The sequence below is a fragment of the Gobio gobio genome (assembly GCF_949357685.1).
Source record: "Gobio gobio genome assembly, chromosome: 10".
Lineage (NCBI taxonomy): Eukaryota > Metazoa > Chordata > Actinopteri > Cypriniformes > Gobionidae > Gobio > Gobio gobio.
This window is the reverse complement of record NC_137116.1, coordinates 50,298,964-50,315,283: the sequence shown is the minus strand read 5'-3', so window position 1 is coordinate 50,315,283 and position 16,320 is coordinate 50,298,964. Positions and strand designations below refer to the sequence as shown.

General features: G+C 37.7%; 1 protein-coding gene across 1 annotated transcript in view; it reads right to left on the bottom strand.

Annotated features, from left to right (window-relative positions):
• med27 (mediator complex subunit 27) overlaps window positions 1–16,320 on the bottom strand; it is a 93,387-nt gene that overhangs the window by 11,915 nt on the left and 65,152 nt on the right. Inside the window, exon 5 of the mRNA XM_079827975.1 lies at window positions 4,554–4,661. Coding sequence (XP_079684101.1) covers window positions 4,554–4,661 — 108 coding nt within the window. The remainder of the gene's footprint in view (window positions 1–4,553; window positions 4,662–16,320) is intronic.

The window sequence follows — 16,320 nt, the reverse complement described above, 5'->3', positions numbered from 1 at the left end:
AGCAGAATGCATTTTTAACATGCAGAAAGAGCTAATTTAATATCTATAATGAACTGTAATTAATGAATTACTTTCTGTTAACTTGTTTTTGTTCTCTGTAGTGTTTATAGCAGACAAAAGACAAATGGTTGAATATAAATCTCTTGCCATCATGCAATATTTTACTTATTGATCCTAATATTGCTTAGATATCTTTCGTTGATTTCACTCAACATTAAAAATCTTAACCATACTCTCAATGCTGTATTTACGGCTATATATAGGGCCCTACAAAATACGTTTTTCCGTTTTAATTTTTGGGACCCTTAACCCTTAACTGTTATTTTAGAAAATAACACCTTACCTTAGCCTGATTTAATCACCATTGGTAGCGTGATTTATTGTAATGCCTTTTTCCCCCCAGTTGGTCAGAACAAAAGTGGCAGACATGTTACTTGCTCAAAATTACATTTTCTGGCGAAAATAATTATTTGGTAGTGCTGGTCCGAATACCATTTTTTGAGCTTCGAAGCTTCTGTAGTAATCAACATCGAATATCCGAAGCTTCGGAGTGAACATATTCTTCTCTCTAATAAAAGCAGGAATCTGGAGAAGCAGTGCGCCTCACGCGGGCAGGGCTTATATGCTCCCAGAACGGACACTGCACTAGTGATACAAAACACACCAGTCTGTTACGTCCCAGTTTTGATATATTATAGTAGTAAAAATCATTTTGTTCAGTTAGAGAACAGATTAACTACAATTAAAAACTGAACATGCAGTGTGAGCCGAACAAGAGTCTCAGCACAAACTGCAGCAGGAGTCAGATCTCATTCATCACGAGAGTGAGGAGCTGAATGACAAGATGATCGCGGAAGATTTGGTTTCAAAGCGAAATGTAAAAGCGCCTATTTAATGGGAGTTTGTCATTGTACTGTTTTGTTGTTGTGTTTTTCATTAAGAATAATAGGCCAATGAACCCACAATTCAAGCAACCCGTCCCCGAATTGGCAAACCGAAAGTAAATCGCGCACGGCTGCATTCGTTCACAGCCGCTCAGTGCACAAGCACTGTAATGTGACGGTAAGGGACATTTTTCTCACCGCCACATCCCTAATGCTGCGTTCACACCGAACGCGAATAGAGTGTCTGGCGCGAGTGATTTCCATGTTAAGTCAATGGAAAGGCGTGTTGACGCGCGTCTGGAGGTCCTGCGGCGCGTTAGACGCGATTACGCCTCATGGATGCGAATTGAGTGTCTGTGCTTTTTGTGCATTCACGCATTGACGAGTTGAAAAATCTGAACTTTGGCGTCAATTCGCGCCACATTTACCAATCACGTGGTAAAGTACCTTGATGAGAAACCCTGCATAATTTAAAAATACTACTACTGTGTCACAAAATGTAGTTTTAAGACTTTTTCAGGTGGGAATGTAGTTGTTTAAAGCTCAAATCTGTGGTTTATTTACAAAGAGAGCGCCTATTTAAAAAAAAAAATCTTGTGTTTGTGGAGTTATGAGATCCAGGCGATCACCGGGCGCTCAGCGCTCATTAACCCCAGCGAGAGCAGCCTTTCCTCGGCCAGTCCTTCTGCCGTTTGCCGCTGGCTCTGATGTCCTGTAGTGGTTCGTCTTTTGTGGATCTAACGGGCGATCTTTGGTGTCATGAATCTATAATTTGTTGTCTGCCAAATCGTTTTGACGAGTTTTGAAGTTTCATAACAAATTTTTTTAAGGATATTTAAATATACATGCAGTGAAGATAATGTAGGAGTTGCCTGGACCACATTTTTGTGGCTATTAATGTTTAAAGGAGCTGTATGTAGGACTGTGGCCAAAACTGGTACTGCAATCACTTTCAAATTACTGTAGACCGGTGTATGCCCTCTCCCCCTCCCCTGACTCGAGGTTGCCAGCTAGGCTGCAGGATCCAGCAGGAACGTAGGCTGCTACACGGAGCTTTCAATGGCAAGTGACGTGTCGTACACAGTAAGTTTTTTTTCTTTCTGTTAATTATGTTTATGCTTCAAGAGAGATGTTTTGTGAAGTAATTATGAATCGCAAAAATTTACTAATGGCGATTAGCCAAATATAATCGTAAATATGAACGCTCGTATGAGACAGTACATTCCCACATGAAAAAATACTATGGTATAATTACAGCAAAGCTAAATAACATTAGCAATGGTCATACAGGTCCACTTGCAGCATGTTTTGTCCACTATATATGCGAAGAACGAATGAGGAATAATTTTTACTGAGGTAACGTTAGGCTACAGTCTCAAATACGTTTTCACATTGCCATATATAGGCGTGCTAATGTTGTTTTCCTCAGCGTCCCAGCATAATGACAGAGAAAAGGGCTCTGATAATGCATTACTAATGTTAGCAATGACGACTCGCCGTTTTTATTTACCAAACAATTAACGTTACCTTTTCAATTCAATGACCCACCTCCTCCATCTGCGCTAACCTAACGTCACTTTGCACGAACATGCATAACTTTGTTCGACTGTCATGAATATTTGAAATGTCCATTTACATTAAGTACAAGTTAGCCAAACATAGATGAACCTTACCTGTCCAGGAGAAAATTAGCAACGTTGGCATCAGTCTTCAAATTATTCTCCGTTTTCAGCCGTCTCCATCTTTCAAAGGCATCTCCTATACAAATCCTTGTTTTATCTCGGACACTGTCACAACGTTTTTCTGATTCATAACGAGGCCGTTTAGGTTTCGTAAAGTTAGACATTGTTTATCCAAAAAGTTTGTAGCTGCAGCTGTGGTAACTAGAGCAGAGCTGGCAACCCGAATGCAGAAACACTACTGACTTTATGATTGGTCGATAGGTGGAGGGTGACGCTTCAGGCATGACACAACATGTCAACATCAACATCAGTTGAGGGCTGCAACTTCACTTTTAAAATGACAATATCTTGGCCTGACAACTGTTGTCAGTGATATAAGTATTTGAAATTAACATGATTTCTTAATGTCTAGTGACAAATCAGGGCCATTTTATGATTAATTGAAATACATTTCTTACATACAGTTCCTTTAATATATATTTTTAATGAAAATGAAAAGAGGCAGAGTGGTGTTTTATAACATATTTCTCCTGGAGCGCCTTGAACGCGCGTCTATTTCGCTTCAAATGCTCAATTTATACGCTGTGGACGCGCGAATGGATTCAAAATGTTCAAGCGTACAACTAGACGCGGTAGACACGATTTTGACGCTCTATTAGCATTTGGTGTGAACGCAGCATAATGGGTAAAAAGGCTAATACATTTTGATTCTTTGATTTCCACAATGTCAAACCAACGCAGCGTAACCCAAATTGAAAGCTCAGGCATGCTCTTCTTCCATATAAGCTCATGCAGTTGTGCGCTCTAGACAGAGAATACTCCTTTGCAGGGAACACTTAGCAAATATATTTATTAAGTAGAATGAGGTTGGGTTCCTATTCAACTGTCCATCCTTTTAAAAACGGCTAGGCTATAAAATAAATGTAAAAAAAAAAAAGAGTATTGTATTTCACCAGATTTTATAGTGTAAACATATTTTTGGCCATGTGTGCGCAAAAAAAACGAAACAAAAACCCCCACAAATATTCAAATCCCAAATTTGAAAATGGAATACCAACCCATCGAACGAATATTCGAATATTCTGCTCCAGCCCTATTATTTTGGTCCAAGACGTAGAATCTACAGGACAGTATCCACACCGTTGCGGTGACTGACAGCCACACATCCTTCTCAAAACATTACATTCATCCGCGCTGAGGAGCCGTGACGATGCAGAGGTTGCAAAACTTATCGACTGCAGCTTTAATCAGACTGACAAAACATAATCAGATAATACTAAATAAAACATTTTAGTACCAAAATGCGAAGAATAAAACATTTATTTGGCATACTTCTCTTCTATTTGAAATATAATTGCATAAGCAGTATGCAAGTACATCTCTCTCATCTACATTCAGCAATTAAATAATGAGTTTTTACTGCCATAATGAGAGCGGTTTAGGCTGCACAACTGATGTCCTGGTGCGACTGTCAGTTTGAGCTTTCTCATGAAGCAGCAGAGGTTAATATGCAATTGCTCACCACACACGTTTGGGTGCAGAGGCCCAGCGGCACGCAGCACAAAGTACCGGCCTGGCAAGCAGTTCAGAGGATTCACATTCGCTGCCATAATTAACTCTGATCAAGCATCTCTGCAGCTTTGATGGCCACCTCATATTAGTGTCACCAAAGAGTGTTCAAACGTTGCGGCTTTCGCCGAGACGTACAGATCGCTTCAGAATGAATGAGAGGACGCTGCTCAACTTGACACGGGGGACGCAAGGATAGAGGGGATCGCATACGTACATGCTTTTCATGTTCAAGAGAGCCGAACACATCATGTGAATTATTAAACAGCTGTGCTGAGACTTTTATCAATAGCTAAAAATCCAGGGATTTCACATCCTTACCTAAGCCAGAAGTACTCAAGCTAAATTTTGAGGTTCAACTGGAATAAAGATGGGTTTTAAACTATACTTAAACACGGAAGGAAATGAATTGTTTTACCTTTCCATCCTCAGAGTATATGTTCTCATGAAAACCTCTGACAATCGTGCGGTCAATAAAAAGGCTCCTCATAACCACGATGGCTTTCAAAACCTTCCCCAGTGTGACCTGGAAAGAAAAAAGAAGAGATCATTCAAGTTTCTTTAGCACAGAAGATAGGTTGGGTGGATGAAATTTGGGCGTTTCTTCAATCATGGGCACTTTTTGCTCTCTTGCGTTCACAAAAATAAACAAAATTTATTTCCACCACATCTCAAATTATGAATTTCTTTGTGTTATCTCTGATAACATTATGTGGTGGAAATGACATTTGAAATACAACGGCCAACTCCTTTCTCTGGCTAAGGATAATTTTGCACCAATAAAGGAAATTATAGCTTGTCTGGAAATGGCAAACAACAAAAAATATTCTGTTCACAAGCGATATTTACCTTTTTTTTGTCACATTTCTTTACATATAACATATATACATTTCAAATTCAATATCAAGCATGCTCTTTACTGACACTGCATAGTAACCAAGTACACTAACTTTTGATAAAACTGTATTAGTGGCAAAATCGTTTGTTGAGATGGAAATGAAGCCACAAATAAGGGCCAGTCATAATTTGGGTAAAAGGGGTATATCACAATAAATATTGAAATGGTTTATGATTATTTCATGCTTCATTTAGATGATCAAAAAAAAAAAAAACTTTAAAAATGCAATAATATTTTAAAGATGGATTTATATTTTAAAAATGAAAAAATCTAGGCATACATAAGTTGCAAAAATAAATAGTATGGTAAAAAGTTTTAATATGCCCTTCATGAATAAAAATGTAAAAGTGAATGCATTATAAAAAATTTACCCTACGGAAAATTAACCCTTCCGTAGTTAATATTTATTCAACCAAAATATCTTTCATTTAGAATTGCAAATGGCCAATTTTTCCTTAATTCATAAAACATACAGTACAAAACGTATGGGCCCTATGATTTCCACGAAAAACTGAATTTACTGTATAATGTGAAATTATACAGTTAATTCAGTCAAATCTGTCACATTTTGGATGAATAAATAAAAAGCAGGTTGGCACACTTAAATCAAATCCTGATATAGACTAGTGTCTGTTAATATTAAACCGAACTTTATTTTAGGAATAATCACAATTTTCATATGATTACAAGATCAATTAAATTAATGTTTTATGTCTTCATTTGATTACCAAGAAACTATTTCACAGAAATTATTTTTTTATTTATTAAAATAGATGATTTTATGAATTGAATTAATTAGATATTCTTTTTGATTATTAAAATGCAATTAAACCATTAAAATGGAATCCAGAAAACCTAAAACAGAAAACACATAATTTAGTAAAAAAATGAAATTAAAAGGGCCTCTAAATATGTAAGTTTTGTTAAAATTTTATTAAATTGTTGTTAAATTATATAGTTCGATTTTTTATATAGATACATATTAAGATTAGTTTCATTAATTAGACATGATTTTTGATTACTATATTTTTTATTTAACCATTAAAATGGAGTCCAAAAAACAAAAACTAAAACCGAATTTTGAAAAAAAAAAAAAAAAAAAAAAAAAACCCAAAAGAACATTATTTTGGGGGGAACATTTCATAGGGCCTTAAAAACTCTTCTCTTCAGAGAATTAGTTTTTTCTTCATGTCAAAAAAAGTTCACACTGACTCCAGCCTCAAACCATCTGCTGTCAGGAGGGGTTTTACTTGAGTCTTTCGGCTTAAAATGGGTTTAATGTAAGGCAAAGGAGGAAATCCCAGTATAGCATTCTTAAATCCTCACATTCACTTAGTTTTCATGCTAGGCACACCTCAGAGAGAAAGACAGATACAGTACAGCATGGACAGGAAGAGGGTGAGGATCTCCAAATCAACTCCTCAGTGTATTTGCCAAAGCTGTTCAAACACCAGCACCGTCCCGCGAACAAAACAGCAATATGTTTCGGCTGAGCCCCACTTGCTGAATAATTTATGTGCAGGCACAGTAAGGGATGCTGGGTAAGGCTGGGCCAGGTCTGAATGCTGGCAGGGTGGTGACGGTTATTTTTGTGGCCCCTCTGAGGTTTTTAGAAGCCGGTAGATTTGACCCAACCACTGGCTGTGAAGGGGAACTTGCTCAGGTGGTCTAAAAAACAGAGGGACAATGACAACCAGCGTGACACAGTTCAGCTAAAATAACACCTGAGTGGCAAAGTTTGACATGAAAAGGAACTTGGAATAAGAAGAAATGAAATATCAGTTTATTTAAGATTCATGGGAGAGTTTTCAGGCTCCTGAGTGCTCCATTTTATTAAATGCCAAACCAATAATGCATTATGGAAGGGACTGCTATTATAAAGAGGGATTTTAGTTTAGCAGAGCTGCATGTCCCATCATAAAGCCTAGTAACAAAGACATAAGAAAATGAATTAAAATTAAAGCTGCGAGCAGCGATGACGGGCCCAAGCCGGTGGCACCGCCACGCCGGTGGCATCAGCTTAACTGTGCACGGCAGGCAATATGCATTTAAACAGGAGAATATTTTAGAATCGCTCGAATGTGCCACATTTACCGCAGCAACTGGTGCCACTATCACCACAAGCCACACCCATGATGTAATTTAAATTTAGATTAATTTTAATATCATAGGATAAAATAGATAAAAGTTATATTTTCCTGCTCAAAATTTTGTAAGTCCAGAAGGCCAGTATTTAATTCAAGGTGTTTGTAGTTCTTTTTTACTTATTCACACTAAAGTAGGGATGAAACGGTAGGGGTGTGCATTGGCACTGCCCTCACAATTCGATTCGATTACGATTCACCAGGTAACGATTCGATTCAATTCGATTCTACGATGCATTGCGATGCATCAAAATTCTACTGCACACAACAAGGCAAATTTTTAATCAGTCATCATGAGGGAATACAAGCAGTCAGATATTGAACAACAGATTGTATTGGCTGCTATGTGTGTATTATCACTCTCCTGTATCTTTGACATAAATGTCATTAAATAAAATAAAATAGAATGGTACAGGGTATTGGATATGGCATTTTCAAACCTGAAAAAGAAAACATAAATCACTGCTTTCAGTGCTTTGAATGAGAAATGTTTTTCGTCTCTCTGCTTTAGAACCATTTGAAATTATATAGAGCAATAATAACCAACTAAGTTAACTTTTTCCAGCAGTGAACATAAGTGTTTTTTTTTTTACACACAGTAAAAAGCTCTAAGACAGGGCACTTCATGAACTCCTGTGCAAATATTAATCCGTAATTACAGTCACACTATTGTAACAACAACCACCACCCAGGCACCAATAAAAATATTCAGTCCAACACACACAGTAACGTTGACACTAGCGACTCGCCAATTCTCGTGCTTGATTTTAGTGTGGCAGGCGCGTTAGCAGGGCGTAAGCAGCGCATATTTTTTTCGGCGCCCATGTTAACAGATTAGAGCATTCACATCGCACGCAGAGGCGGCGCGGCAGCGCATCGCAGGAGCAGAAGCAGTAGTGCCGCGATCGTTTCGGCGCCGAGTCTATTTTTGCCACGCTGCTCACGCTGATTTAAAGCCACAGTGGATTGTTCTTGATCAAAACTGACCAGATTAACATGGAATATAACAAATTTCACCATGAAATCATGTAGTGAAGTGTCCCGTGTGTTTCACAATCACCATATGACATCCAGAGCTGTTAAAAAAATTAAAAACACAACACTGCCAGCAGTTTTTGCCCAAACTTCAAAAGCCTGTTTAAATGATTAAAGCATATATTCACTTTAATGTTAACTTACATTTATCATGTGAACTACTTATATACAACAAGTTATATGCATGTTTGATTGGGACAGAGGGGAACGCGGTCGCATTTGCAGCATATGCTGCCCATCATAAATCAAAGCACGAGACAGACGGGGCTCGGAGGAGAAGACCGGAAAATGTTACATAATGTACAATATTTGTCTGTATTTGCAATATCTGCGCGAGACAAAAGCTGCCCGTGTGAATCCACAATGGGGGCGCGTGCTCCGGCTCTCCATACCCACTGCTCCGCGTGCGGTGTGAAGCCGGCGTCAGAATCCGAAATGTGCCCAGATGTCCGCTTTCCAATCTTTGGGTGCGTTTTTAATTACCCGTCTATCACGGTCATCTCCCTCCGCCTCAGCCATCTTGATTGTTGTTGTTATGACCTTGGAAGTAATTGAAACTTCACAACTTTATTGTCCAACTCAAGTCCAGAAAATAAACGGTGACATAATCGATTATGGCACTTTGCCGCATCGATGCTGAATCGTGCATGCCCCGCATTGCGATGCATCGCTGAATCGATTATTGTTGACACCACTATGAAACGGTATGGAAATTTAACATCACGATTATAGTGACCCAAATTATCACGGTTATCAATATTATCACGGTTTTGTTCAAACAAGATGAAAGTGTTCAAAAAGAACAGATGCACACACTTAAAACATTTCAACAAGTTTTATATTTGAAATTAAACAAACAACAAATAACTAAAGCAGCTCTAAGCACTTTTTTAAGCTAGATTCTGTGGGATTTCTTTACTTAATGGCCGTCGTCAATAGCAACGCATAACGCATAAATAATAATAATTTGTCGTAAATATAATCTCTAATATTATCTCTGTAAATATATTCTCAAGAAATATTCTCATCAGTGTTCAGCTATGATGCATTTAAATCTAGCATATTTTGTGTTAGAGCCCAAACAGTATCCAAGTGAAATAATGCATATCCATATTTCCATATGATTTGACAGTTTATTTTATTAAATATCAAAATGTGTGCATCATACCTGACACCTAGATGAACACTTTACAGTCAGTTTTATGACTGTCATTCTCTTTAAATGCTAGTGAAGTTTGGTAACGTTATACACGTTTCAATGTTGTATGTAACTTTGCAGACGGTCCCTAACTTCGCCAGCGTTATGCCAGTCATATCAGATGCGCTGTGGTTCTGCTGTGTTTTTTTAAACCATTTTACCTAAATCACCAAAATAATAAATGTTATATTTACCCATGGCCTTCCCTGTTATACAGAAATGTAATAGTTATCAAACCTTCCTTAACTGCATAAATAATAAATGAAATATAGATGAATCATCATTAAAGCTACAATTTTCTCTGTTCCCGTTGTTCTTTGATGAACATTAATGACAGGCATCATCAGTGCTCCTGTCACTTTAAGAACAGCCGCGGATCTCACGCGCGGTCCCGCGCATCTCACGCGCGGTCCCGCGCATCTCATTTCCTCACAACTCTTTAAGTTCATTTAAGACGTTATTTAACTAATTTAAGACTCGAATATGAGAATACTCACAATCCTCTGTGTTATGGTTTGTTCAAGAGCAAAAGAGAACTCGATGTGAGCAGGAAACTGACGCAAGTCTATCTATGCGTCGAGTGTGTGTGTGTGTGTGTGTGTGTGTGTGTGTGTGTGTGTGTGTGTGTGTGTGTGTGTGTGTGTCAGTGTCCCTTGATTAGCTGACATGAGACGCATCCACACAGATAGGACACTGACACACACACACACACACACACACACACACACACACACACACACACACACACACACACACACACACACACACACACACACACAGCATACCGCAGCATAGCCATACAGTTTAAGTTCACCCACACTTTATATTAATAAAAAGGTTTACAGTGCAAATACTGTTGTTGCATATACTGTGCATAAAATTTGAAAACATTTGCAAAAAACACCACTGTATCATTAATTTTTTTTTTTAAACCTTTAAGTAACCATTTTTTAAACATCTATAAACATTACTTTTACATAGATAGACGGACCAGATATTCCTAACACTTTGGGAATACTTAAGGGTTACTAGTTGTTTTGTAAACTGTCTATAAACATTATCTGGATGGTTATTATAAAGTTGCAACCGATGACTATAATACCTTGTTAAATAGTTAATAAACAGTACCAGTAAAACGTGGGCAGTACCAGTAAAACATGTAAACAGTACCAGTCAAACATGTGGGTTGTCCTGATACTGTACTTCAAAATGTAATAGTGTAAAAATTGCCACAGAATAAAGTAATTGTTCAAGATCTATTGGTAACTCATAAAAATAATGTCATATTTGCATAAACTGTCACTACCATATATATCCCGACACTAGCACATTAAGATAAGCTATGAAAAAAATCATGTTCCTCTGCCTCTTTCTGGTTAAATAAAGTTTATAATAATTGTTAATATAGCAAGCTATATTAACTATTCCAGGTTATTTATGCATAGCATAAATAATAGTTAGTAGAGCATGCTATGCCACTTTCATCAAAACCTATTACAAAGCTATAGCAATCTCATGTCATTCCGTCTTTTCGAAAAAAAAGTTGCACTAACTGTTCGTTACAAGCAGCATTTGCCGTCAGGCAGGTAACGATAGCTAACATAAACATATTTTTGCTAGCCTACCTGCTGCAAACTTACACTTTTTTTGTACAAGACAAGTAGAGCTATTTTATCCAGTGTAATTTATCACATACCACTATCTTGTTTTTTCTTATCCTCCTCTTCCTTTCTCTTTTTTCTTTTCTGGCTTCCTGAAGCATAAAATTCCGCTTAAAATCCGAAGATTTTGTATTTTGCCGCAGCAGAGATCGCGTGGTTGTCTGGCTGCTGTCAGCGACTACTGAGAGGGGCCCCTTAAGGGGGATCCCGATAGCAGTGTCATTGCACTTTACTGCATTGACTATCAATGGGGCGCTCACACAGTTTGTCGTTTCATTTTATTCTTAACCTGTCGCTGTCTTGGGGCCCCAGGCCAGCTCGGGGCCCCAAGCAATTGCTTGGTTTGCCTGCCTTGTCGCGACGGGCCTGCACACACACACACACACACACACACACACACACACACACACACACACACACACACACACACACACACACACACACACACACACACACACACACACAGAAAGAGAGTTTAAAAAATAACACAACACTGCCACCCTTTAGTGAGGGGAGGGCAGACAGAGAATAAATATTCAGAAGAAATATATTAAATAAAATAAATATATTGATCTGAAAAATAGTATGATTATTTTAAAGCTATTTGGTTACATTTTAATAAAACATTGTTTTAGTATGTTTTTAAACACACACACATACACGTTGTAATACCAGTGTAATACCCATGTCATTATACAAATTTGTGTCCTCAAAAATCACAAACAAGAGAGAGAGAGAGAGAGAGAGAGAGAGAGAGAGAGAGAGAGAGAGAGAGAGAGAGAGAGAGAGAGAGAGAGAACAAGTTTTTTTTAATCCTGCTTCAAAACTAATACAATGCTGCCATCTTGTGTTCATTGAGGGGAGAGCAGCACAGACAGATACAGAATTGATTATTTAAAAAAATATTTAAAATAAATATATATATTCATCTGAAAAATAGTATAGTCATTTTAAATTAATCTAAGTTCAATTACCAAACATACAATCTTAATTTAATTTAAATCAAAATATTATTTTACAAGATATGAGACAATTTCTGTTCCCCTTTTTTTGTCCTTATTTAATCCCTCGCCATGGCAACACCGTTTGAGATATCCAATATTCGTTCGCATTTTAGCATCTTCCGTATCTTTGTTTCATGTTGACCGAGTTTGGTGGAGATTGAATAAATCGCCTACGAGGAGAACGTAAAAACTCAGACCCTGAATTACATAAATATTCACCTTCAAACCAAAATATCTGACTTCCTGTTGGTCGGAGCTAATGACTGTAAATTAGAAAGTTGTCCGGCTCGAAGAGAACAATATATGTACCGAGTTTGGTGACTGAAGATAAAACTAACCCCCCCACTTTTGTCAAAAGGTGGCGCTAGAGAGGCCCTCATCCCCGTCCATTTCTGATGCTTTGCCAATGTGTACTGACTGACATCTCTGATGTGTGTGTTGAGTTTCAAGCAGTTTCAAGCAATTTCAAGCATGCTAAGAGCCTCAAAACAGCCAAAAGATTATTAAACTTTGACACGTTGCCATGGCAACAGTATTTGAAATTTCAGGAATCCATTTCATACGTCTCTATCTGTCATGTTTTCACATTATACTGATGAAGTTTGAAGAAAATGGGGTGAAAATAAGATGGTGATTCAAAGCATTTTTGAAAGTGACACACTTCCTGCTGCCAGTTGGTGGCGCTATAACTTTGACTCACAAAAGTCATATCCATGTGATCGGCCTCTTACAACGAACACACAGCTGAAGTTTCATCCAAATCAGTCAATGTTTGCTGACGTTATAACACACTTCCTGTTTCCCTTTTCTCGCCATAAATTCGTTGCTTCGCCACGGCCAAACCATTTGAGATATCAAAAATCCGCTCGCAATTTAGCATCCTGGATATGTTCTCTTCATGCTGACCGAGTTTGGCAATGATCGAAACAATGGCCTCGGAGGAGTATATTAAATTCCAGAGCATGCGTTTTCCGAACAACCCATAATAGCTCACTTCCTGTAGGGCTGACGCATAACTTAGAGCACGAAAGTTGTTCGGCCTGATGAGGTCTATATGTGTACCGAGTTTCATACATGTACGTGCAAGTGTGTTTGATATATGGACCAAGTTTTCAGACCCCACTTTAGGGGGCGCTGTCGAGTCCCCCTGCCACGCCCGGGTACCAGCTTCAGCCCGGCTCTGATGGCCGCGCATTCCGACGCCTGTGCGAAGTTTCAAGAGTTTTCGAGCATGTTAAGTGCCCCAAAAGTACCCGAGAAGTCGAAAAAAAAAATAAAAAAAAACAAACAAAAAAAAACAAAGAATAATCCTTAGGGGAACAATAGGGCTCTGCGCCCTTTCAGGGCTTGGGCCCTAATGAGACTTCACAAGCATTACATGGATGGATTGCCTTGCAGTCAATGAAGAAAAGCAAACATGTCACTGAAGTCCAGCGAGTCTAGTGAGGATCTATGCATACATGAATAAAGATATGAAAAGGAAATGACTTGTTATTTGGGAGAAAGAGCCGATTGCAAACACAAACCATATCCGCTGAAGGAGATGTCACTGCCACAGAATCCCACACCTGGTAATTGGAAAACTTTTACAGAAAAGACTTGGTCTTACTCTGAGAAATGCAGATCAGACTTTATTACTGTATGCAAATTTGGCCTGCAAGTAGACAGATAAAAAGCATTCCAAGTAAATAAGTAAGTTTCAAGCAAATTTCCCTTACAACCAGTGTTATTTTAGTATCATTGATATACTAGTATAGTATTTATTTTTCTGAATTGACTTTTATTTAAATACATGTATAACTTAGTTTTTCAATATTTCCGTTTAGCTTTCATTTTGGTTTCAAATTAATTTATTTTTTAGTACTTCTAATATTATCTATATATTATCTATTATCTTATATCTAATATTAATATTTTATATAATTTAATGAAAGCTTTATTTAAATAAACCAAACAATTTTAAATATTTTTAGCTAACAATAACAACACTGCTTAGTATGATAATATGAAGCTATCAGAATGTAATTCCATGGATCATGATACTATGAAATATCCTATGATATTTAGTGATTTTCATATTCTTATACCACATTCTGATTCTGATTGGTCAATCGCGCATTCCAGCGGTATGTTATTCCCAGATAACAACCGCCAAAGTGAATAACACACCGCTCATCCGGGTACTACGAGTGATCTTGACCGGTACTACTTGCTTAGCCCTGATGTCGTTGACTGTCTGGCGCCATCTTGTGACTGAAAAACACTTAACCACCACGGGTTACAAAGTAAGACTTTGAGGGTTTAAACGGCCGGAACTTTACTTTATTAAGGTTTAAATATGGATATTTTTCTTACACATATGCATCGATTCGCTTCAGAAAGCCTTTATTAACCTTCCAGAGCCATGTGGAGCATGTTATTTGACGGACACGTTATTTTTATGGACTTCAAAAACAGAGCTACAATTACTGCTGTGAAAAAGCTTGGATTAGCCAGGACTTTTGTAATATAACTCATCTTATTCATCTGAAAGAAGAACGTCATATACACCTAGGATGACTTGAGGGTGAGTAAATCATGGGCTAACTTTCATTTTTGGATGAACTATCCCTTTAAACATTAATTTCAACATATATGGTAAAAACAAATCTTTTCAGCAATAGATAAAGGCTTAAAACAGTTTGGAACTGTTTTTCTTCACGGAAGCTTTGCGTAAGAGCTAATCAAATATTTAAACTCAAGACGATATTTAGTGTCTAATTTACTTGAGACAAGTAGCCGTGTAATAAGCGATTCGCTTCGCATCGGGGTCCTGATCACTCTGTCGGGGTTTATTCTGCAATAACAACCGGCTGGATGTACATTATTCCTTACCAAGCATTTAGTTATTGTTTCTAAGCAAGATATTTAACCCCTTAACTTTTACCCCCTTTTTGAGAATAGACGTGAAAATGCACAATCTAAACTTAAATGGTTGTAATTTAAGATTGTTTTGGAATATAGACCAGTGTTGCCAAGTCCGCGGTTTTCCCGCTGTTTTTCATGTCCGCGGGTTGAAGCAACCACAATTATGTGATATTTAGCCCCGGGAATGCAAATTTTAGTAGGCAACCATGCCAAAAAAACACATATTTTACCCCCCAAATGATATATTTTAAACCCAAATTTTTACCGGAGAAGCCCCCTGAAACGCGATTGGGCTTGTTTTGGACTAGTTTTGAGTAGCAATTGGGCGGGTTTTGTTGTGAAAACCTGGCAACCCTGATATAGACCTATGTTTGGTCTTGTTTTAAAGAAGACACTTAGCAGATTACTGCTGAGGTGAAATAAAAAAAAGTAATTTTTACAAAAATTACTATCAAATCAAAGTCATATGTCTAACCAAGTTGTGTTCCAAATTTGTAGTTGATGTCCCAAAAATTTTAGTTCCCGTGAGATTTTGTTTAGGCATTGTACCGAAAATAGCCACCGGGTGTCAACCACATTCCACTGAATTTTGTTTTGATGCATTCTCCTGTAACAAATTAATAAATGTCTGTCCAAATATCACTTATATCACAAAAAAATATGAAACCTTGAGTCTCAAACCTTTACGACAATATGCGTTTTGTCAAGATTAGAAAAGGTTTTAATTATAAAGTAGTTAAAATAAATGTTGTAATATGAAACATGGAACTGCCCACTAGGGGAGGAACCAGCTATTACATGGTAACACAACGTCCAAATTCAAAAAACAGGATGATTTTTGAGTTCGGAAGCTTTCGATTGATACGAACGCTCTCACAACCAATTCATATTGTATTTTGCAAGGTGGCCAATTCGTACGAATTCGTACCGTACAATTCGGCTAAACCCCAGTCACGGGTAGGTTTAGGGCCAGGATAAGGGGTAGGTCATTCATACGAATTGGGCAACTCTTAAAATATGTAAGATTTAGCAAATATCGAGTGAGGTCATATGAATTAGCCACCTCGTAAAATATTGCAGTGAGATCGGATTGATAATACCTGATTTATGATGATTACTTTCAATGTAATATGAAAAAGGCAATAAAAAAGATAGCCAGAAACATATTGATGCATTCTCCTAAGTTGGCTCAGGTTATGATTTACCTTTACATCTGGTAAAATGGCTCATGTTGCGTTCCCAGATGAACGTTATAAGCAACCCAAACTAGCAGCATATGGAGTCTGTTAACCAATCTGAGATTTCTGAGACAGAGGTCTGGAACAACAGGGTGAGTAT